The sequence below is a fragment of the Stegostoma tigrinum genome, chromosome 3 (genome assembly GCF_030684315.1).
Source record: "Stegostoma tigrinum isolate sSteTig4 chromosome 3, sSteTig4.hap1, whole genome shotgun sequence".
In the NCBI taxonomy this organism is placed as follows: Eukaryota; Metazoa; Chordata; class Chondrichthyes; order Orectolobiformes; family Stegostomatidae; genus Stegostoma; species Stegostoma tigrinum.
Genome location: NC_081356.1, coordinates 38,812,176 through 38,835,794, shown reverse-complemented (window position 1 = coordinate 38,835,794; position 23,619 = coordinate 38,812,176). Strand labels below are relative to the sequence as shown.

Sequence of the window (23,619 nt, the reverse complement as noted above, 5' to 3'; positions counted from 1 at the left end):
GTGAAGATGAGCATCTGCTTCCTGCTTACCCTTCCATAAAAGTTGAGGCTAAAACATTCGTAATAAAATGGTACACAGGTCTACTTCTGTGCCAAGTGTTTCAAACCATCAAACTGCTTATTAGACTCATTGACCTATTCTGTGTTGGTAGCATCTATCTTTTTATTATTAGCCCAAAGAACAATGGCCACAGAAGAGGTGCAATGATAATTTCTCAATTATCAATAGATTTAAATCAATTCACACAAGCAATTTCATTCCATGGGAGAAGAATAAACAAGGTTTCCCTTTTTGTCACTAAAAATGTTGAAAGGAACAAATGAATTGTCAAGAACCTGAAAATAAGACATGGAAACAATATTCCCAAGACTTAAGGGAAACTGGTGCTTAAATGAATCACTTCCCTTGTGAAGTAGTGAATGTATAGGATACAATCCCAAAAGAAGGGCTAATACTAAACCACCTGTAAAAAATACCTGAATAAACATCTGGCTAAAAACCAGACTGCAAATCAAGAGCCTAAGAACAAAACTAAGTGGCCATACTCTGGAAAATTATATTTATTATGCTGCTAGAATGTGGGACTGTAGCCTGAAAAATACAATGATCACTATCAAGTACTATGAACCACAGAGTCAGACCAACATAATCACTTATACTTGTGGAATTATCATTGCAGACAAAGGAATAAGTTCAGAGTTTTGTGCTCCTTAACATTATAGCTGTGGATGAAGCAAGAATCTGCATTTATATAGCATCGTTTGTGACCCAATTTGTCCCAAAACACCTTACAGCCAACAAGACACTTATGAAGCATATAAACAGATAATCTATTAAAAACTATAACAACGGTTTTAATAGCGTTGGATTGAAAACTACATATTGACCAGGACACTAAGGAGAGTGCCTTGCTCTTCTTCACTGAATAATGGCTATTTATTTCTCACTAAAGCAAATTTATGATATCTGAAAATGCATCTTGACAAATAGAAAATATTGACTGACCAATTGCTTCTTCAGTTAAATCCCCATCTGCCTCAGAAAAATAACAGTTTTCTTGGGCTGGCTTCTGATAAAGGTTTATCATTCATTTTGGAGGTGGACGCTATGTGGGTAAAGGGTTTTATAGTCCAAAACCAGCACAGTAATTTGTTTCCTTCAGCCAATCATTGGACTCAAGATGTCGCATTAGGACCCCATGGAGATTCTGATGCACTCCATAGGAATTGCCCAGAAAATTAGAACTCCCAATAGGCAATTACTCTACTCTCTTGGACCCTCTGAAAAAGTCTTTGACTCTGACTTAGAATTGAAGACTTTGGACAGTTCTGAAATGCTCCACAGGAAATATGTGACAGAAAAATGCTACTCTAACCCCGAGGTAACTATACAGTTGATCTGACCTGCTTCTTCTCATGTCCCAGTTACTATTCCTGACCAATCTCCAACCAAGTAGCTCCCCTATGCTTCAACTCCCAGTCACCCAACGCGACTAGTCTCTGACACACAAATCCACATATTTTGTCACCCTCCCATTTCCTCACAATCCAACTTGACAAAATCTCACCAGCCAACAAACACCACCCTCCATCCTACTTGACTACTATTAAGTCTACAATTTCTCTCATTGATCTCCCCAACTCAACCTGAACAGTCCCCACTTCCAGACTATTCCAACCTTTATTTGGAGGAAGTCATATTGAATCTAAAATGTTAACTCAGTTTTTCTCTTTGCACAGTTGTTGTCAGACTGTCTGAGTTTCTCCAGCACTTTCAGTTTTTATTTCAGTTCTCCAGTATCTGCAGCACTTTGCTTTTATTTGAGTTCGTACAGATGACTGTGGTTAATATATTGGTAGTGCTTGAGGATTGGTTATTGGAAGGAAAATGGAGTGTAGGAATCAACATTTCATTATTGGAATGACAGGACCGTATCTGGTCGAGTGCCTTAGTTATTCACAATCTACATTTGTGACTTAGATTAGGGAACGAAGTGAGGTATGTCAAATTTTGTTGACAGGTGTGTTTATGATCAAAAAGGTGTTACGGCAAAAGAACAAAAATAGCAGAGAGAAGACTATACAGGATGATTTTGCATCATTCTTGCCAAAGGCTGAGAGAGATTATGCGCAGTAAAGATGGAAAAACCTCATAATCACAGAGCATGTCATTTATGTTGCATATGTCAGCCATTTCAGTATTATGGCAGAGACAGAAACCCAGGAAGAAAGATTTTGCTTTCCTCTGTCCTCAATTTATGTTGTTGATGTTTTTGCTGTCTTTTATTTATTCATTGGGATATTGATTGGGAATGAGACTTACCAACAAGGTCCCATTCTCCATTTGGTAAATAAGTAGAAATATCAGCTTCCAACATCTGCAGGTCCACTAACCAACCATCATGCGTCCATGAGCCAAATTTTAAATCGCACCTTTGGACGTCAAAGGGGAACCAGCGGACATCAATGTAGCATGTACTCTTCAGAATACCTACATTTTTCAAAGACATCAAAATCATTTCAACAGAAACTTAAAATGTTCTGTCACTATCACTTTTTTTACTGCTCTGTAGTAATTCAAAGGCCTTTTTGAAACATTTCTCCTTTGATTGTCTTTGCACTCACCATTCTGAGTTAGCTAGCATAACAGCTTGCTGTTCAGTTAATTCTAAATGTCTTTGGGAGACTTTATTGTGTAGGAGGCACAAGGAGTCATTTTGAAGACCGACACTGAAAGAATAGCATGAAGTCGATCTTTGTGCAAACCAGAGACTTTGTGATGTATTGCAATTGCCAATACTTGTTTCAGGGCATTGACTGGAAAATCTACTCTTCAAAAGTTCAAAATCCCTATGGTTACAGCTGCATGTTTATCACGACAATGAAGGAAATACAAGGTTGAATTGAGCTGAACCAGTATATTTTTATTTTGTTAAAGGAGACAAGTACATTTAAATGTGAAGTACCCAGCGATGCATTAATCTGAAGTACCCAAACGCTGGTCAATTTAAGGTTGAAACTCTATTTTGCACTCGATGATTCGCAAAGAGATAGACTTGTAATTCATTGAAATAATTATATCACAGGTAACAGACAGATGGGGAACCATCAGTCCATGCCATCTTACACCTGAGACACATTCTAAAATGATGATTAAAAGCTTACAGCTTGTTCGTGTGGGCTAAATTGGCAAACTTCTGTTTTTCCTATTTTGTTACCAGCTGTCTTGTCTAATAACCAAGGTCCAAATGCTGAGAGACTTTAAAGAATGAAACATATTAATAAAAAGTCAAGCAAGGTATATACAAAAAATGGAAGCCCTACTCTAAAATGATTTCCAACTGGCTTTGCTGCTGAAAGAATAAACAAAAAGTAATTTGGCATTAACAACATGAGAATGATATAAATGGTTGCCTGGGAGCAAATATTATAACCCTGTGTGTTGAAGAGCTTAGATGTTTCATAAATCACATCAGCGTTTATGACTGTTCTCTGAACTCAGTGTGAGGTTACCACATGATAATTACTGTCACCTATATCAAGTATAGGCACAAGTTCCTGGACAGAAACCTGTTTTGTTCCTGGTCTTAGTCATAACAGATAAAAATGATGCAAGTGTTATTCTGCATGCCTACAGTCTACCTGACAGGATGAAGAATCACAATGTATTTAATTGTATGCTACTCAGCAGTTAGTCATCAGAAAAGAGCACATTTGTTTAAAGCAAAAATGTAAAGAAGTCCACATTTGGTGTATTGGAGATCCAGTTTTTAAACTTAGTTTCTGTGTTGCTGATTATGGGATTCTATTCTCTGGGCATTTAGCATTGTGGGAAGATATTGGAATTTCACCTTCAAATTGCTGTAAAAGAGCAGCTTCCCAACTCTTCCCAAGGACAATTCGGAGCGGATAGTAAATACTTGTCGAACAAATGATACTTCCATCCTATGAATTAAAAAAGAACTTCATAGCAGCATACCTTTCCTCTTAGTTTTATGTTATTTCTCAAGTCTTTGGTAGTCCATGTTTGTAGTTTTTGACAAGTGGATTTTTATTACGTAATAACATAAAATGATCCTGTATCATGTTAGCGTACTAAGAATATATAGATGAAGTCACACCTGGGTCAGAATTTTATGGCTCCTACAGCAGGTGACACTCAGGTTGGGTTAAAATAAAAATGCACTAGTTGATCTTTCCATTGCCTTCCTGCTCATTGCCAACATGTCCACAATTTTATGAAAGATGAACAAGGCTTAGAGAGTTCTGAAAATCTTTAGATCAGTTCATTAACAGAGCTGTGCCCAATCAGATTGGCCAATAGCTCTGAAGTCAGGCTCTTCCTCAGTGAGGGACAAAGTCCTATTTAAAACTCGTATTGAATGGCAGTGGAGCAGTTGGCATCAGTGAGGATGCTTTAACACTTTGCCATCAGTGTGATTCCTCCCTATGGAACACCGAATGCAGATCAGGGCTTCTTATCCAGCCAAGCCGAACCACAGTATTGAACAGTTGTGTTGATAGTGACTGTGGGGTCCTGGAGTACATAATCACAGGTGGTATGATGCAAGATGTCTGTCATCTTCAGAAAAAAGTCAGGCCAAAGTGTGAGCTAGAATAACACAGCAGGCAAGCAGCAGAGGAGCAGGAAGGCTGACATTTCGGGCCTACAATCTTCTTCAGAAATGGAGTAGGGGAAGGGGGTTCTGAAATAAATAGGGAGCGAGAGGGAGGCAGATAGAAGATGGACAGAGGAGAAAATAGGTGGACAGGAGACAGACAGGTCAAACAGATGGGGATGGAGCCAGTCAAGGTGAGTGTAGGTGAGGAGGTAGGGAGGAGTTAGGTCAGTCCAGGGAGGGTGGACAGGTCAAGGGGGTAGGATGAAGTTAGTAGGTAGGAGATGGGGGTGGGGCTTGAGGTGGGAGGAGGGGATAGGTGGGAGGAAGGACAGGGACGAGCTGGGCTGGTTTTGGGGTGCAGTGGGGGGAGGGAAGATTTTGAAGCTTGTGAAGTCCACATTGATACCATTGGGCTGCAGACTTCCCAAGTGGAATATGAGTTGCTGTTCCTGCAACCTTCTGGTAGCATTGTTGTGGCACTGCAGGAGGCCCAGAATGGCCATGTCGTCTGCAGAATGGGAGGGGGAGTTGAAGTGGTTCGCAACTGGGTGTGTAGTTGTTTACTGCGAACCGAGTGGACGTGTTCTGCAAACTGGTCCCCAAGCCTCTGCTTGGTTTCCCCGATGTAGAGGAGGCTACAATGGGTACAGCTGATGCAGTATACCACATTGTCAGATGTGCAGGTGAACATCTGCTTGATGTGGAAAGTCTTGTTAGGGCCTGGAAAGGGGGTGAGGGGGGAGTGTAGGGGCAGGTGTAGCACTTCCTGCGGTTGCAGGGATAAGTGCCGGGTGTGGTGGGGCTGGTGGGGAGTGTGGAGCGGACAAGGGAGTCCTGGAGAGTGTGGTCCCTCCGGAAAGCAGATAAGGGTGGGGAGGGAAAAATGTCTTTGGTGGTGGGGATGGATTGCAGATGGCGGAAGTGTCAGAGGATGACGCGTTGTATCTGGAGGTTGGTGGAGTGGTATGTGAGCATGAGGGGGATTCTGTTTTGGTTTTTATTGTGGGGAGATGGGGTGAGGGAGGGTGTGAGGGATGAGTTGCAGGAAATGTGGGAGACACTGTCAGGGGTGTTCTTGACCAGTGAGGGGGGGCTGTTGTAGTCCTTGAAAAATGAGGGCATCTGAGACGTATGGGAGTGGAATGCCTCATCCTGGGAGCAGATGCGGCGGAGGCAAAGGAATTGGGAATAGGGGATGGCATTTTTGCAGGAAGGTGGGTTGGAGGAGGTGTATTCTAGGTAGCTGTGGAAGTCGGTGGGCTTGAAACGGATATCGATTTCTAGGTGGTTGCCGGAGATGGAGACAGAGATGTCCAGGAAGGAGAGAGAGATATCAGAGATGGTCCAGGTGAACGTAAGGTTGGGGTGGAAGATGTCGGTGAAGTGAATGAACTGTTCGAGCTCCTCATGGGAGCATGAGGCGGCGCTGATGCAGTCATCAATGTAACGGAAGAAGAGGTGGGGTTTAGGGCCGGTGTAGGTATGGAAAAGGGATAGTTCTACGTAACCTACACAGAAGCAGGCAGAGCTTGGGCCCATGCGGCCACCCATGGCCACCCACTTTTCTGTAGGAAGTGGGAGGAGTTGAAAGAGAAGTTGTTGAGGATGAGGACAAGTTCGGCTAGGCGGATGAGGGCATCGGATGAGGGGGACTGGTCGGGCCTGCAAGACAGGAAGAAGCAGACGGCCTTTAGGCCATCTGTGTGGGGAATGCAGGTGTATAGAGACTGGACATCCATGGTAACATCTGCCAGTCCCTGTACACCTGCATTCCCCATGCAGATGGCCTAAAGGCCCTCCGCTTCTTCCTGTCCTACAGGCCCGACCAGTCCCCCGCCACTGACACCCTCATCCGCCTAGCCAAACTCATCCTCACCCTCAACAACTTCTCTGGGGATAATATGGGTGGATGCAGCTGTGAGAGAAAAATCTGTGTGAAGCTGGATGAACACAGCAGGCCAAGCAGCATCTCAGGAGCCCAAAAGCTGACGTTTCGGGCCGAGACGAAGGGTCGAGGCTCGAAACGTCAGCTTTTGTGCTCCTGAGATGTTGCTTGGCCTGCTGTGTTCATCCAGCTTCACACTTTATTATAGATAATAAAATGTGAGGCTGGATGAACACAGCAGGCCAAGCAGCATCTCAGGAGCACAAAAGCTGACGTTTCGGGCCTAGACCCTTCATCAGAGAGGGGGATGGGGTGAGGGTTCTGGAAGAAATAGGGAGAGAGGGGGAGGCGGACCGAAGATGGAGAGAAAAGAAAATAGGTGGAGAGAGTATGGGTGGGGAGGTAGGGAGGGGATAGGTCAGTCCAGGGAAGACGGACAGGTCAAGGAGGTGGGATGAGGTTAGTAGGTAGGAGATGGGGGTGCGGCTTGGGGTGGGAGGAAGGGATGGGTGGGAGGAAGAACAGGTTAGCGAGGCAGAGACAGGTTGGACTGGTTTTGGGATGCAGTGGGTGGAGGGGAAGAGCTGGGCTGGTTGTGTGGTGCAGTGGGGGGAGGGGACGAACTGGGCTGGTTCCTCTTCACACTTTATTATCTTGGATTCTCCAGCATCTGCAGTTCCCATTATCTCAGAGAAAAATCAGCCTTGATTTTGGTGAGTGATGCTCCAGATGTGATTGATAATTTGCAGATAGTGCCAGCAGAAAACCTGCTAATTTCACCCTCAGCCCCGTACCTGAAACTCACCTTTTAACTTTTGACATTCAGTTTCCTGAGAAGTGTAATCTGACAAGTAATCAGATTAAGAGGAATACTAAAAGCAAAATAATGATGAAGACATGACACTGCCGCTTGATTCCACACTCACGGCAACTAGCTCAGACACACTGTGTGTATCTCAGAAAACAGATCAGCAGTGGGATCGGTACACGGTAGGACGATGGGTATGAAGACTCTACAGCTGGGACTTGGTGCAAGAACAGTGTTAGTGCAAGCTGTCTGGATAGGTCTGTACAGCAACATCTTTAGTTTATTGAAATCCTGTAAGAATGCCTGTACTGGTCACCGTCAAAGAGAATGCAGTCATACGAATTAGGAACTGGGTGCAGGCCACTTTGCTTAACAAGCATGTTCTGTCATTCAATAGATCATGGCTGATCTGATGACTTCCACATTCGCACCTAACCCTTATCACCCATTTATGTTCTTTCTTATCAAGAATTCTCCTCCCCTGCCTGAACAATATTCAAAGACTCTGCTTTCATTAAAAATAGTGAACATTGTGCCAATCTGATTCAAAACAAAACTTCTTTTCAGGTAGTATTGGTGATGGGGATAGGGAAGACAGTTTCACGAAGACCTTAATCTTACTGAACCAAAGGTTTGTCAACAGCACTCACCTGGTGGGAGGTATTGACTATGTCCAGTGGAATTTACAAGAACGTTGGTGTGAAAAGTTGCATCAAATCTTTCATCAGCACTGTCAAAGAAAGAAACCAAATAATTTAAAAAAAGGGATAAATCTATTTTTACATTAAGATATTAACAATAAAAATAATGCCAGAGAACTCAGCAGGTCTGGAAGCATCTGAAGTGACAAAAACAGAATTAACATTTCAAATCTGATATGACTCTTCTTCAGCACTAGTTCAGTTCAGCTCTTTTCCATGTTGTCTCAGGCCTAAGCACCAAGGAGGAGGCTCTGCATGGCTCAGGCCATGTGTTGGGTGTTGACCATCATGACCGACTGCACAGGTGTTATCTAGTCTGTTCCTCCACAATCCAACAGATCCCCAACTCCGGCCAGCCCAGCGTCCTGATCCCTTCCCTCCTCAACGCAGCAGAAACCCTACTGATATTGTTTTGATATTGAGTCTATGGAGCTGACAAATTAGCAGTGATGGGGGATAATCCATTATTGAGTCTTAATGAGAAGAGACACATCTTAAAATAGGATGTAGTTTATTACATGATCACAAATTTGTAAACTACATTGCTAAGTTAAGTATAATTAGAAAGATGATGTAAGGAGTCAGAGGTGAGATGTCGGTCTCCATTTGTACTTCATTTTTCTTTTTCACCAACTGACTGTGTGATGCTATCTGGTTGAGTGGAGATTAAAATAGCTTCAACATTTACTCTTACAAAATCTTTAATTTAAATACAAGAACCCTGGTGTTCCCCTACAAGTGACATGAAGAATTGCAAACTGAATTCTTCACTTGAATCCCTCAGCTATGGCTGCCAAATTAAAAAGTCAAGTGACCCTTTGTGTGAATCATGAGAAAATGTCAAGGATGCTATTAGGCAGTTTGGAATGACCGCAGGAAACAGGTAAGAATTAGATCTGGTTACATCACCACCTTAAACCGATGATTCTCTCAAGGGCAGGGGAGTTGATAATGTTCTCACAAATTGTTCCAGTGTATTTACAGCACACAAACAGGCCATTTTGTCCAACAGGTAATTAGATCCTCTCACTCCTTCTCTCAGCCTTCTTCATCTAATCCGATCAGCATATCATATTCTTTTCTCCATGATGTGATGATCTCACTTCCACTTAAATGCATTTGTATGAGTTGTTGCATGTGGCTCTGTGAGGGTTGATACTGAGGCTTGCCAGAAGCCACACCCATTACGTTGATACATATAGACAGAATACTTTAGGATCTCAGTATAGCAAGATCTAACAATGAGGCCCTCCTCAAAATCTCTGTAGTAGTTTCTATAAAATCAATGTTATGCAGAAATTGTTGTTTAGCAAATAAAAACATTATCTTGTTAACTACTAGAGACCTTTCCAGTCAGATCAAGAGTTTTCCTCTCCCACATTAGATCTAACAGGCCCTGTAGCTTCCTACAATTAAGGAGATGGTAGCCATGAACAGTAGTTCGTATAGCATAGTGGGCTGGCATACCCATACAAGATTACTTTCCTCCACTATTCCATGTTTAATGAGTCCCACATTCTAACATGCATGGAGGAGAGAAATTTTCTCTGAATTCCTTAATAAATTTACGAACCTTAGTTTCAGACTCCACCATCAGTGGAATAATTTTCTCTACATCTACTCTATCAAATTCCTCTCAGGATCTGAAGGCTTCTGATCAAGTTGCCTTTTCTGGAAAAACGGACCCCAGACTGTTCGGCCTTTTTTGATACATATAATCTGTAGTTGTAGTACTATTCTAGCAATTTCTTTGCAGTCTCTTTCCAGGTCCCAGGTACATTTTTTAAAATAGAATTAGTTACAGGTTTCCAAGTGTAATATAATGAAGATTCTATGCAAGTTTAACAGAATTTCTCTGTTTTTTTTGGAAAGAAACCTCATTGCTCTTCTAGTCAACACATTGTGGAGCTGGAGGAATATAACAGGTCAGGCAGCATCAGAGGAGCAGGAAAGTCAACATTTTGGGTCGGGACCCTTCAACAAGACGGGAGGGGGAAGGGAGCTGGAAAATAAATAGAGGGAGGAGGGGTGGGGCTGGGGAAAGGTAGTTGGGATGGTGATAGGTGGATGCAGGGATGGTGGGGATTGGTCAGTGGGAAGGGTAGGGAAGAAGACGGACAGCTTGTGTCAGGTCAAGGAGGCAGGGATGAAAGAAAGATTTGGATGTAGGATGGAGAGATTTTAAAACTGGTGAATTCTATATTCAGGCCATTAGGCTGTACGCTCCTGAGGTGGAATATGAGGTGTTGCTCCTCCAGTTTGTGTGTAGGGTGGGTTCTTTTTGATTACATGTTTTTATTGCGATGTCTCTTGATTGAACTTTAAAAATATAAAACACAGGTGCTAAGTTATCCTGGATCAGTGTTTCCAGAGCAATAAGGCTGTGCTAATGGCTGGGACTGTAGATTGTTAAGGTGCAAAGATGGACTTTAGTAGCGTGATGTGCTCTGTCTGTTGGATGTGGGAGATTAGGAAGGGTTTCCGTGTTACTGATGAGTATATCTGCAGGAGATGTCAAGATAATAAAATGTGAGGCTGGATGAACACAGCAGGCCAAGCAGCATCTCAGGAGCACAAAAGCTGACGTTTCGGGCCTAGACCCTTCATCAGAGAGGGGGATGGGGGGAGGGAACTGGAATAAATAGGGAGAGAGGGGGAGGCGGACCGAAGATGGAGAGTAAAGAAGATAGGTGGAGAGAGTGTAGGTGGGGAGGTAGGGAGGGGATAGGTCAGTCCAGGGAAGACGGACAGGTCAAGGAGGTGGGATGAGGTTAGTAGGTAGCGGGGGGTGCGGCTTGGGGTGGGAGGAAGGGATGGGTGAGAGGAAGAACCGGTTAGGGAGGCAGAGACAGGTTGGACTGGTTTTGGGATGCAGTGGGTGGGGGGGAAGAGCTGGGCTGGTTGTGTGGTGCAGTGGGGGGAGGGGACGAACTGGGCTGGTTGAGGGATGCAGTAGGGGAAGGGGAGATTTTGAAACTGGTGAAGTCCACATTGATACCATATGGCTGCAGGGTTCCCAGGCGGAATATGAGTTGCTGTTCCTGCAACCTTCGGGTGGCATCATTGTGGCAGTGCAGGAGGCCCATGATGGACATGTCATCAAGAGAATGGGAGGGGGAGTGGAAATGGTTTGCGACTGGGAGGTGCAGTTGTTTTTTGCGAACTGAGCGGAGGTGTTCTGCAAAGCGGTCCCCAAGCCTCCGCTTGGTTTCCCCAATGTAGAGGAAGCCGCACCGGGTACAGTGGATGCAGTATACCACATTGGCAGATGTGCAGGTGAACCTCTGCTTGATGTGGAATGTCATCTTGGGGCCTGGGATGGGGGTGAGGGAGGAGGTGTGGGGACAAGTGTAACATTTCCTGCGGTTGCAGGGGAAGGTGCCGGGTGTGGTGGGGTTGGAGGGCAGTGTGGAGCGAACAAGGGAGTCACGGAGAGAGTGGTCTCTCCGGAAAGCAGACAGGGGAGAGGATGGAAAAATGTCTTGGGTGGTGGGGTCGGATTGTAAATGGCGGAAGTGTTGGAGGATAATGCCTGGGACATCAAGCAGAGGTTCACCTGCACATCTGCCAATGTGGTATACTGCATCCACTGTACCCGGTGCGGCTTCCTCTACATTGGGGAAACCAAGCGGAGGCTTGGGGACCGCTTTGCAGAACACCTCCGCTCAGTTCGCAAAAAACAACTGCACCTCCCAGTCGCAAACCATTTCCACTCCCCCTCCCATTCTCTTGATGACATGTCCATCATGGGCCTCCTGCACTGCCACAATGATGCCACCCGAAGGTTGCAGGAACAGCAACTCATATTCCGCCTGGGAACCCTGCAGCCAGATGGTATCAATGTGGACTTCACCAGTTTCAAAATCTCCCCTTCCCCTACTGCATCCCTCAACCAGCCCAGTTCGTCCCCTCCCCCCACTGCACCACACAACCAGCCCAGCTCTTCCCCCCCACCCACTGCATCCCAAAACCAGTCCAACCTGTCTCTGCCTCCCTAACCGGTTCTTCCTCTCACCCATCCCTTCCTCCCACCCCAAGCCGCACCCCCCGCTACCTACTAACCTCATCCCACCTCCTTGACCTGTCCGTCTTCCCTGGACTGACCTATCCCCTCCCTACCTCCCCACCTACACTCTCTCCACCTATCTTCTTTACTCTCCATCTTCGGTCCGCCTCCCCCTCTCTCCCTATTTATTCCAGTTCCCTCCCCCCATCCCCCTCTCTGATGAAGGGTCTAGGCCCGAAACGTCAGCTTTTGTGCTCCTGAGATGCTGCTTGGCCTGCTGTGTTCATCCAGCCTCACATTTTATTATCTTGGAATCTCCAGCATCTGCAGTTCCCATTATCTCTGCAGGAGATGTGTTTGTTTGTGATTCCTATCAGATTGCATGGATCAGCTGAAATTGCAGTTACAGGCAATGAGGAATTTACAGGAGCTAGGGAGTGTGTTGGATGGCAATTGCAGGAAGGGAGATAAACTGAAGATACAGACAGGTAGATGAGTGACCTCCAGGAAAGGTAGTGCAGGAATCTCATGTGAGTATCCCCATCTCAAACAAATATGCTGTTTTGGAAAATGTAGGGGATGATGGCTTCTCAGGGGAATGTAGCACTAACAACCAGGTTTCTGCTACCAAAACTGGCTCTAATGTAACGAAGGGTACATCAGGTTCCAAGCAATCAATTGTGATAGGGGAATCTCTAGATAGAGGCACAGACAGACGTTTCTGTGGCTGACAGCGAGACATCAACATGGTGTGCTTGTTTCCTGGTGCCAGGATCAAGGATACCTCGGAGAGGGTGCAGAATATTCTCAAAGGCGAGAGGGGCTGGCACAAGGTTGTTGTACAGGTTACAGGAAGAGATAAGGACAAAGATTCTGGGGACAGAATATAGGAAGTTATGCAGAAATTTAAAAAGGAGTTCCTCGAGGGTAGTAAAATCTGGATTACTCCCAGTGCCATATGTGAATGAGGGCAGGAATAGGAGGTTAGAACAGATGAATATGTGGCTGAGGAGCTGGTGCAGGTGTGAAGGATTCACATTTTTGGATCATTGGAATGTCTTCTGGGGTAGACGTGACCTGAATAAGAAGGATGGATTGCATCTGAATTGGAAGGGGTCTAAAATATGGCAGAGAGATTTGCTAGAGCTGCCCAAGAGGATTTAAACTATTAAAGGATTTGAAGGGGAGGGGGAGAGGTGGGACCCAGGGAGATAGTGAGAGAAGACAGCAGTCTGAAGCTGTTAAGAGTTGGGAAAAGGAGTAAATCAAACAGTCAGGGCAAGTAGGAACAAAGCAGAGAACAAGGTTTCAATTAGACTGATTAATTCAACTGCATTTATTTCCATGCAAGAGGCCTAACAGGTAAGGCAGATGAACTCAGGGCATGATTGGGAACATATGACTGAGATATCATAGCAATTATAGAGACATGTAGTAGACTCACCAAGTTTAAGGGCATTTAAATGGTCATTGGATAAACATATGGATAATAATGGAATACAGTAGGTTAGATGGGCTTCAGTTTGGTTTCACAGGTCGGCGCAACATCGAGGGCCGAAGGGACTGTTCTGCGCTGTATGTTCTATGTTCTATGGCTCAAGGATGTACAGAACTGGCAGCTTAATGCTCCATGGTACAGATGTTATAGGAAGGATAGAAAGGGGAGCGGCATTTTTGACCAAAGATAATATTACTACCGTACTTAGGGATGATATTCCTGGGAAGTTACTTGGGTGGTACTGAGAAATAAGAAAGGGATGATCACCTTACTGGAATTGTATTATAGACCTTCCAATAATCAGCAGGAAATTGAGAAACAAATTTGTCAGGAGGTCTCAGTTATCTGTAAGAATAACAGGGTGTTTATGGTAGGGGATTTTAATTTTCCAAACAGATTGGGATTACCATAATGTTAAGGGCTTGGATGGAGAGGAATTTATTAAGTGTGTGCAAGAAAATATTCTGATCCAATATGTGGATGTTTGTACTGCAAAACTTTCCTGGGAAATAAGGCAGGCATCGGTATCAGTAGAGGAGCACTTTGGGGCCAGTGACCATAATTCTATTAGTTTTAAAACAGTGATGGAAAAGGACAGACCAGGTCTAAAAGTGAATGTTCTAAACTGGAGGAAGGCTAATTTTGATGGTACTAGGCAAGACATTTGAAAAGTTGATTGCGGATGGATGTTTGCAGGTAAAGGAATGGCTGGAAAATGGGAAACTTTCAAAAATGAGATAACGGCAGTCCAGAGACAATACGTCCCAGTTAGGGTGAAGGGCAAGGCTGGTTGGTGTAGGGATTGCTGGATGACAAGAGAAATTGGCGTTTTGGTCAAGAAAAAGAAAGAAGCATTTGTCAGGTATTGACAGCAGAGATCCAGTGATTCCCTGGAAGAGTATAAAGCAGCAAGAATATACATAAGAGGGAAATCAGGAGGGCGAAAATGGGACTAAAGGGTTAAGGAGAATCCAAAAAGCAACATTGTGAAAAATGTCCATATTATAGAGGAGGAGTTGCTGGAACATCTTAAAACACATAAAAGGTGGATAAATCCCTGCGATCTAATCAGGTATACCCAACTCTGTGGGAAGCTAGGGAAGTGATTGCGGGGCCCCTTACTGATATGTTTGTATCATCGATAGCTACAGGTGAAGTACTAGAAGACTGGAGGTTGCCTAATGTTGTGCCACTATTTAATAAAAGTGGTAAGGAAAGGTGAACTATAGACAGATGAGCCTGACATTATTTGAGGGAATCCTGGGGGACAGGATGTACATGTATTTGGAAAGGCAAGGACTGATTAGGAATAGGTAATCTGGTTTTGTGAGTGGGAAATCATGTCTCACGAACTTGATTGAGTTTTTTGAATAAGTAACAAAGATGATTGATGAGGGCAGAGTGGTGGATGTGATCTATATGGACTTCAGTAAGGCATTCAACAAGGTTCCTCCTGGTAGACTGGCCAGCAGGGTTAGGTCATAGTAAGATACGATTTCACACACAATGTCAAGTTGACTATCCCTAATCATCCCTGCCTTTCCAAATACATGTAAATCCTGTCCCACAGAATGCCCTCCAACAACTTACTTACCACTGACATCAGACTCACTGGTCTATAGTTCCCTGACTTTTCTTTACCACCGGTCTGAACCAATGGCATCACACTAGCCAGCCTCCAGTGTTCTGGCACCCCACCTGTGGCTATCAATGATACAAATATCTCATCAAGGGGCCCAGTAATAGCTTCCCACAAATTTCTGGGGTACACGATCCAGTCCCAAGGATTTTTTGACATTTTTGCCTCTTAAGACATCCACCACCACTTCCTCTACAATATGGATTCTTTTCAAGGTATAACTAATTATTTCCCGAAGTTCTCTAGCTTCCATATCCTTCTCCACTAAAAACACTGATGCAAAATACGTATTTAACATCTTCCCCATCTCCTGCAGTTCCACACGAAGGCAGCCTTTCTGATCTTTAATGGGGCGTATTCTCTCACGAGTTACTCTTTTGCTCTTGATATATTTGTAGAATCTCTCTGGATTCTCCCTTACCCTATTTGTCAAAGCTATCTCATGACCCCCTTTTGCCCTCCTGATTTCTCCCTTGAGCGTACTCCTACTGCCCTTATTCTCCTCTCAGCATTCACTCAATCAGGACCTAGATCTATCCCTGACATATGCCTCCTTCTTTTTCTTGACCAGAGTCTCAATTTCGATAGTTATGCAGCATTCCCTAAACCTACCAGCCTTGTCCTACACACTAATAAGAGCATACTGTCTCTGAGCTCTCATTATATCATTTTTGATGGCCTCCCACATTCCAACCATCCCTTTACCTGTGAATAGCCTCTCCCAATCAACTTTTGAAAGTTCTGGCCTAAAGCCTTACTCCAATTTGGAACTTGAACTTTTAGATCAGGTCTTTCCTTTTCCATAACTACTTTAAAACCAATAGAATTATGTTCACAATTCCCAAAGTGCTCCCACTGACAGCACAATCACTATTCCTGCCTTATCTCCCAAAAGTAGGTCAGGCTTTGCTCCTTCTCCAGTAGGTACATCCACATACTGAATTTTTTAAAAAATTGTACAATTTTAACCAATTTCTCTCCATCCAAGCCCTTAACACCATGGCAGTCTATGTTTGGAAATTTAAAATCCCCTCATATTACAACCCTATAATTCTCACAGATAACTGAGATTTCCTTAGAAAATTATTCCACAATTTCCCACTGACTATTGGGGGTTCTCTAGTACAATCCCAACAAGGTGACCATCCCTTTCTTATTTCTCAGTTCGACCCAAATAATTTCACTGGACTTACTCTCAGGAATATCCTCCCGAAGTACAGCTACAAATGTTATCCCTAATCAAAAATGCCACTCCCCTCCTCTCTTGCCCCCTCTCCATCATTCTACATCATTTATATCCTGTGACTTTAATCTGCCAGTCCTGCGCTTTCCCGAGCCATGTTTCTGTAATAGCTATGATATTCCAGTCCCATGTTGCCAACGATAGCCTGAGTTCATCAGCCTTAGCTGTTAGGCTTCAGGGATTGAAACAGATGCAGTTCATCAGTTTTACCTCATTCTCTGCCTTGTTCAAATGTACCAGCCTCAGATTTCTCTCTTTTCTCACCATCTCTTTGGGGCCCAACACCCACCCCCAAAACCCCTCCCACCTTACAAGTTTAAAATCTCCAAAGTAGCGAGTTTTGAGAAGATTTGTAGCTCAGGTTGAGGTTCTGGATGTGAGATTGCTCGCTGAGCTGGAAGGTTCATTTTTAGACGTTTCGTCACCATTCTAGGTAACATCATCAGTGAGCCTCCGACAAAGCGTTGGTGTTATGTCCTGCTTTCTATTTATCTGGTTAGGTTTCCTTGGGTTGGTGATGTCATTTCCTGTGTTAGTGATGTCATTTCCTGTTCTTTTTCTCAGGGGTTGGTAGATTGGCTCCAAATCAATGTGTTTGTTGATGGAGTTCCGGTTGGAATGCCATGCTTCTAGGAATTCTCGTGCGTGTCTCTGTTTGGCTTGTCCTAGGATGGATGTGTTGTCCCAATCAAAGTGCTGTCCTTCCTCATCTGTATGTAAGGATACGAGTGATAGTGGGTCATGTCGTTTTGTGGCTAGTTGATGTTCATGTATCCTGGTGGCTAGCTTTCTGCCTGTTTGTCCAATGTAGTGTTTGTCACAGTTCTTGCAAGGTATTTTGTAGATGACGTTTGTTTTATTTGTTGTCTGTATAGGGTCTTTTAAGTTCATTAGCTGCTGTTTTAGTGTGTTGGTGGGTTTGTGGGCTACCCTGATGCCAAGAGGTCCGAGTAGTCTGGCAGTCATTTCGGAAATGTCTTAGATGTACCCTATGAACACAGTCCGCCGATTCCTCAGCAATAAACCCAAACAAACAGACAAAACAGGCTCAGAAACCATAACCACTCTCCCCTACATCAAAGACATTTCCAAAATGACTGCCAGACTACTCTTGGCATCAGGGTAGCCCACAAACCCACCAACACACTAAAACAGCAGCTAATGAACTTAAAAGACCCTATACAGACAACAAATAAAACAAGCGTCATCTACAAAATACCTTGCAAGAACTGTGACAAACACTACATTGGACAAACTGGCAGGAAGCTAGCCACCAGAATACATGAACATCAACTAGCCACAAAACAACATGACCCACTATCACTCGTATCCTTACATACAGGAAGGACAGCACTTTGATTGGGACAACACATCCATCCTAGGACAAGCCAAACAGAGACACGCACGAGAATTCCTAGAAGCATGGCATTCCAACCGGAACTCCATCAACAAACACATTGATTTGGAGCCAATCTACCATCCCCTGAGAAAAAGAACAGGAAATGACATCACCAACCCAAGGAAACCTAACCAGATAAATAGAAAGCGGGACACAACACCAACGCTTCGTCTGAGGCTCACTGACGATGTTACCTAGAATGGTGACAAAACGTCTGAAAATGAACCTTCCAGCTCAGCGAGCAATCTCACATCCAACATCTCCAAAGTAGCACTAGCAAATTTCTCCACCAGGATATTGGTCCCTTCCGATTCAGCTGCAATCTATTCTTCTTAAACAGGTTACTACTACTCCAGAAGATATACCAATATCCAAAAATATGAATCCCTGCCCCCTGCACTAGCTCCTCAACCACACATCCATCTGCTCTTTCCTCCTATTCCTACTCTCATTAGTAGGTAGGACCAGAAGTAATCCAGATATTATTACCCTTGAGGGCCTACTTTTTAACTTGCTGCCCAAATTTTGTACATTGTCTCTTCAGTACCTTGTCCTTGTCCCTTCCGATGTTGTCAGTACCAACATGTACAACGGCCTCCTGCTGGTGACTCTCCCCTGTGAGAGTAGCTAAATTTAGCTAAGCTGAATTTCATTTATCAACTATGTTTATACAAATTCACTGACATAATATTGATAGCTAGCCCTATCAAAACAAGGAAGGCAGCAATAATTTTAGCCCTTGATTTATAAGTGTGGCAGTGCAGTTCTTATAATTAATAGAATCAGACGTAAATGACAAGCATTTGGAATATAAAACCTGATCCTAAATGAGATATGAACTACGCATTTTCTTGAAATATAATAGTTTAGTTATTTTTGTGATGTATGGCAAGATAGGTTCCCACAGCAGCCTCCCTGTAATTAGTTTAGGAACTACTGCACATGTAAATACATCTACCCACTGTTCATTGAAACTGCATTGAATAATTGGAGCATAATTAGAGTACAGCCATCGTGTGGTTCCTATGCATGTTCTCACAGCTGACAATAATAGTAATTGTTGGAAATTCGGAATGATATGTGCACCATGTCATTTGTATGCTTTCCCATCCAACATCAGCTCTTTGTTATTAAATCATGTTTAAGGATCACAGGTGGTAGGGCCATCACTTATTGGCCGTATCTGAATACCTTCGAGATGATAATGGTGTTGTGAAAGACAATCCACAATGCTGCCAGGCAGCATGTTCCAGGATCCTATCCCAGAATTGATGAACTTTTTTTAGACAGAGGGTGGTGTGCATGTAGAATGAACTTCCTGATGAAGTCGTGGATGTGGGTATAATTATAATGTTTAAAAGACATTTGGATGGGTCCATGAATCAGAAAGGTTTGGGGGGATATGGGCCAAGAGCAGGCTGGTGGGACTAGTTTAGTTTGGGATTATGTTCGGCATGGACTGGTTGGATCCGACAGTCTGTTTCCATGCTGAATGACTCTATGAAAGATTGGCAATATAGTTCCAAGTCAAGACATTGTGTGATGAGCGGGACACTTTGGAAGTGCTGCTCCCATGAATCAGCTGCTCCTAGTCTCATAAAGATTACGGATCTAGGAAGTGTTCTCACATAAAATTAGGCTTGTCATTACATTGGGATGTGAATATAAAAGGAATAATCCCCTTGTGGAAAATATTGGGACTGGAGTCCAAGGAAACAACATTGCCTGTAATTTTCATTCAAACAGAATTGCAAAAGCCTCTGTACTCAAGTTCTTCTACAGGATGCATTGTTAGAGCTGTATTTGTTTAAAACCTTTATTTATGCTAGACTCGTCCCTATATGTTGAATTATACTCAGTAGTGAGATCAATGGTTGCATTTTTAATGTTACATTGTGGTCTCTAAACCTGAGCAAATGTATTTCCTTAGAAGATTTTAAGGGAGATTTGTCAAAGTATATTGAAGTGCCAGAAAGTGTAACCTATTGGGGCATCATATAATAGTGGGCTCCAAGTTGAATCACTCCACTGTGTTAGCTTTCTAAGCTGGAATGAAAATCAGAGGGCTACCACATTCTAGCAGCTAACTTAACAAAACTAATAGAGAGATGTTAGGAAGGATGTGTGCACCATGTCCTTCATATAAAGTAGACCTGATGCTGAAGACTTAGCACATACAATAATTTTTTAGGATAATATCTTACATCTGTAGAACTTATTATACCAGACCCTGAGCAAGTTCTTCATCCTGATTTGGAACTCTTTTGTCATTCCCTCATTGTGGACTCAAAATCCTGGCACTTCCTGCCTAATTATGGTAGAGGTATTGACTCCTCAAGACAGGAAAGAATCCTGTTCCTTTGAACATGAGCATGTGCTTTGATCCTGGTTTAGCACAGTGCAGCCAAGTAACCATCGCCAGTACTTACACAGCAAAAGTCACCATAGCCCCAACAGATCATACAATTATTCTCTCACTACAGATAGGAACTGGTGGTGGTTTAACCAGAGGGTCATCACATGAACGGAAAGCTTGAGAAGAAGAGTCCTTCATGGTAACATTGAGCCAGCGTGGGAACAGAACCCACACTGTTGGCATCACACTGCATTGCAGACTAGCCATCCTGCAAACCAACCTGAACCGACACCACCCCCACCATGCCCCCTTTTACGCAGTACCTTTTAAATGTAATGAAATATGCCAACCTGTCAACAGGGGTGTTCCAAAGTAAATCTGACACCAAGCCTTAGAACCACTTTAGAAAGCAAAGTTATGCAGTGAAGGACTAGTCAAATAGCTGATTTAGGAAAATACAGCAGTTCAGATGTTTGGAGGGAGTAAGGCAACAAGAGCAGCTACATGTTGTGATTTGCAATTCCAAGCAGTCATGCTGCTTCATTCATACTGGTTGAGGTTTTCAGAAGCTCGAGGTGGCTGTGTTTTACAGTCTAGCAGGGGAAGAATAAATCGGAGATGGCATGCTGTGTGACTGACTTCAGGAACACTGTCAGTACAAAAGTGACACAATGTAAAACTACCAGCTGCAAGTGTGTCACATCGTTCCCTAAAATTGAGTTTCAGTAACTTGGTACCTGAATTATACTCCATAGTTTTGTACTGATACAGGGATAACTTCAGGATGCACAACAAATTGCATAATGTTACTGCATGAAAAGATTGCTGGCAAATGTCAAATTAAGAGACGTAGAAGGAACAGTGAAGAATGTTATTCACTGCGCCATTAGGGATCCTTTCAAAATAATCAAAGCGGTTATGTACCACCTGCATTTTCAGAATTATAGGTCCCAATTTTAATGCAATTTTTTACTGATGCCATCCATGGTCACTTTGCTGTAGCCCATGCCAGATGCTGATTTGGTGAGAATGACAGTGCAGTTATTAGCATTTCTCAAGTGTTCACTGCTTGTGTGCAGATTGGGAAGAATTGGACAAGAACAGCAGTATATAATGGTGGTTCAACTCCAGGAGTGCAGTCTTCAACCACAAAACTCCAGCTAACTCCTGGTCTTAAACCTGTACAACATGTGCTCAGCAACAGGAAGGACAACACACACTCCTGCCTTTCCTGTACCATTTCAAAGTATCGTCAACTACTCAATTTATTTATCGATCAGTTTCCATTGTCTTTTTCTGAGTTTGTAGAAGTGCTGTGTCTTTTTTTTAAACTGCTATTTCAAGAGGGTGAAGTCAACAGGAAATGCTGCTGTATTTGACAGAGTTTTGACTTCAAAATTTTTGCTCAAACCATCTGGTCCCTGTTATGGATTCACGATTTATCATCCTCCTGGACTTCAGCATGAAACAGCGATGGAGCTACAGAAGAGAATAAGCTGACCACGGAGAAAGACAGACGGAGAAGATTCTCAGCAGGATGCCTTACCCATCCAAGGTACTCCAGGGGCATTTCTCACACATCAAATGGAGTAAGAAGGTGCTCAGTGAACTCCATCACCTCTTGCAGGCAGACCTATAACTGCAGAGGAGGGCAAGGAAAACACTGAAAGTGGTTGTGAAGGCAAGATGAATGTATGCTAAAGCCCTTCAAGTTAGAATCCATCCAGCTGGAACAGATAACATCTGTAACATCTCCCAGTTTTCCTTGAAATATTGGACGCTCAACTGATGGTGAGTGCCATCTGCTCCATGGACTAAAGGATGTGCACTGCACCTGTACCTCCAACTCAGTACCCCGTGCCTTTTGTTGTAAAACACTTTTGTCCTCCAACAGAGAAGAGAGTGTGCCAATGAGTTTGGTACAATGTATCTGGGCACATGGCTCTGATGACTGAACACCAGCTGTCAGCGCATGTAAGCTGTGTGAGACACTTGCAGCAGTGCAGTTTGTGAGGGTGAAATGAAGCTATGAATTGTTAAGTATGTATCACAATTGATAGAAATTGTTGATAAACGAGTGATGAGTTGTGTTGCATTGCATTGAGTGAAGCAGTGACAGTGCCATATCCTGAAGTCCAGTGTGCAAACAATACAACAACTACTTCCGCTGGGGACAGCAAAGGCCACTTGAAGTCTCCTCAAAATGAGGTTCCTACGCTTACATGGGCTGGTGTGTTCTTTCAGTACAGTACTGACAGAGTGCATTTCATAATCTCTACTGTAATTTTCTTGATGATTATGCATTTTAGCAAAGTTATTAATAACGAACATCTCGGGGGTCCTCTCCTGCCTAAGTCTGAACAGGTCACTGGTCCCTCTTCCAAGCACCAGTGGCTTGGCGTGTTTCTTCTTTGGCCATCTTTGGAGAGGTGAGAGTGACATGCTTACCAAGATGTGCTACTGACTCTGACTTAGCTATGGTACCCATTGAGGTGTTAGTATTGGTGCTGGTGGAGAATCCTGGAGACAGCCTTGCCAGTTCTTCCACTGAGGATCTGTGGCTTCTTCCTCATAAATAGATGTTAGCTGAAGGGGCTGCTCTCTTCATGGCAGATCCACCCAGTGGATGCCTTTCATGCCTGCAGAAAATAGCAGAGAGAATGAGTTGGCATATAGGGATAGACGTTCAGATGTAAAAATAGCATATTCACAGCAGCTGTAATGGAAGTAGCACAGGAACAGACAAAAAGTCTTATTTAGCTGTTGATACATGGATGTCTCAGCATTACCACATTAATGCTCACTGCTTTCTGCTGAAGGAAGGATTCTCTCCTTATCAAGGCTGAGCAGACATGTGTCAGGCACTGAATCACCTGTCCTGGCTCCATATAGCCTATTGTGGTATGTTTTCACCAAGAAAAGGGTTGAGCAAGATGGAAGTGGCTGGCTTAGCTGCTAATGTTGCTGATGAAGTTTCCCAAGTGATTGAGCAGGCAGCACAAGGGCACGCAGGGTTTAATAGTCTAGGGGAGATGGGGCAGTATAAAAGCCTTTGAGGGAAGATGCTATATTCGATAGTGGGTATGCTAATCAATGAGTTTTGGTAGCAGAGATGAAGTGAGTATGACGGAGCAGAGAAGATGATGGTACTTACCCTCAAAGAAGGTCACTAAGTTTCTTGCAGCATGGTGGTCATTTCTCCAGATTGTGGACACTGCACTGGCCCAGGCTGGCTGGGTCTGGTGGCATGGTTTCTGGTGGTCCTGCGGAAAGATGATAGCCTTCCTGCTCACCAATACCTCTGTGTCCCTCTCTGCAATGCAAAGTGCCCACTTCCCTCTATTGACAATCTCCTCTAATGTGAAGTTAGGCTTTAAACATGGCACCAATGACAATAAAGCCAGAAGACCCTAGCAATAGACAGCACTTCAGCTGCTGGAGGGTGCAAGATGCCTGAGAGTGA

General features: G+C 43.7%; 1 protein-coding gene across 3 annotated transcripts in view; it reads right to left on the bottom strand.

Annotated features, from left to right (window-relative positions):
* chrna8 (cholinergic receptor, nicotinic, alpha 8) overlaps positions 1-23,619 on the bottom strand; it is a 186,863-nt gene that overhangs the window by 72,906 nt on the left and 90,338 nt on the right. For all 3 annotated transcript variants that reach the window (XM_059644485.1, XM_059644487.1, XM_059644486.1), the window contains 2 exons: positions 7,965-8,044; positions 2,323-2,490 (listed from right to left, as the gene is read on the bottom strand). In XM_059644485.1, coding sequence (XP_059500468.1) covers positions 2,323-2,490; positions 7,965-8,044 — 248 coding nt within the window. The remainder of the gene's footprint in view (positions 1-2,322; positions 2,491-7,964; positions 8,045-23,619) is intronic.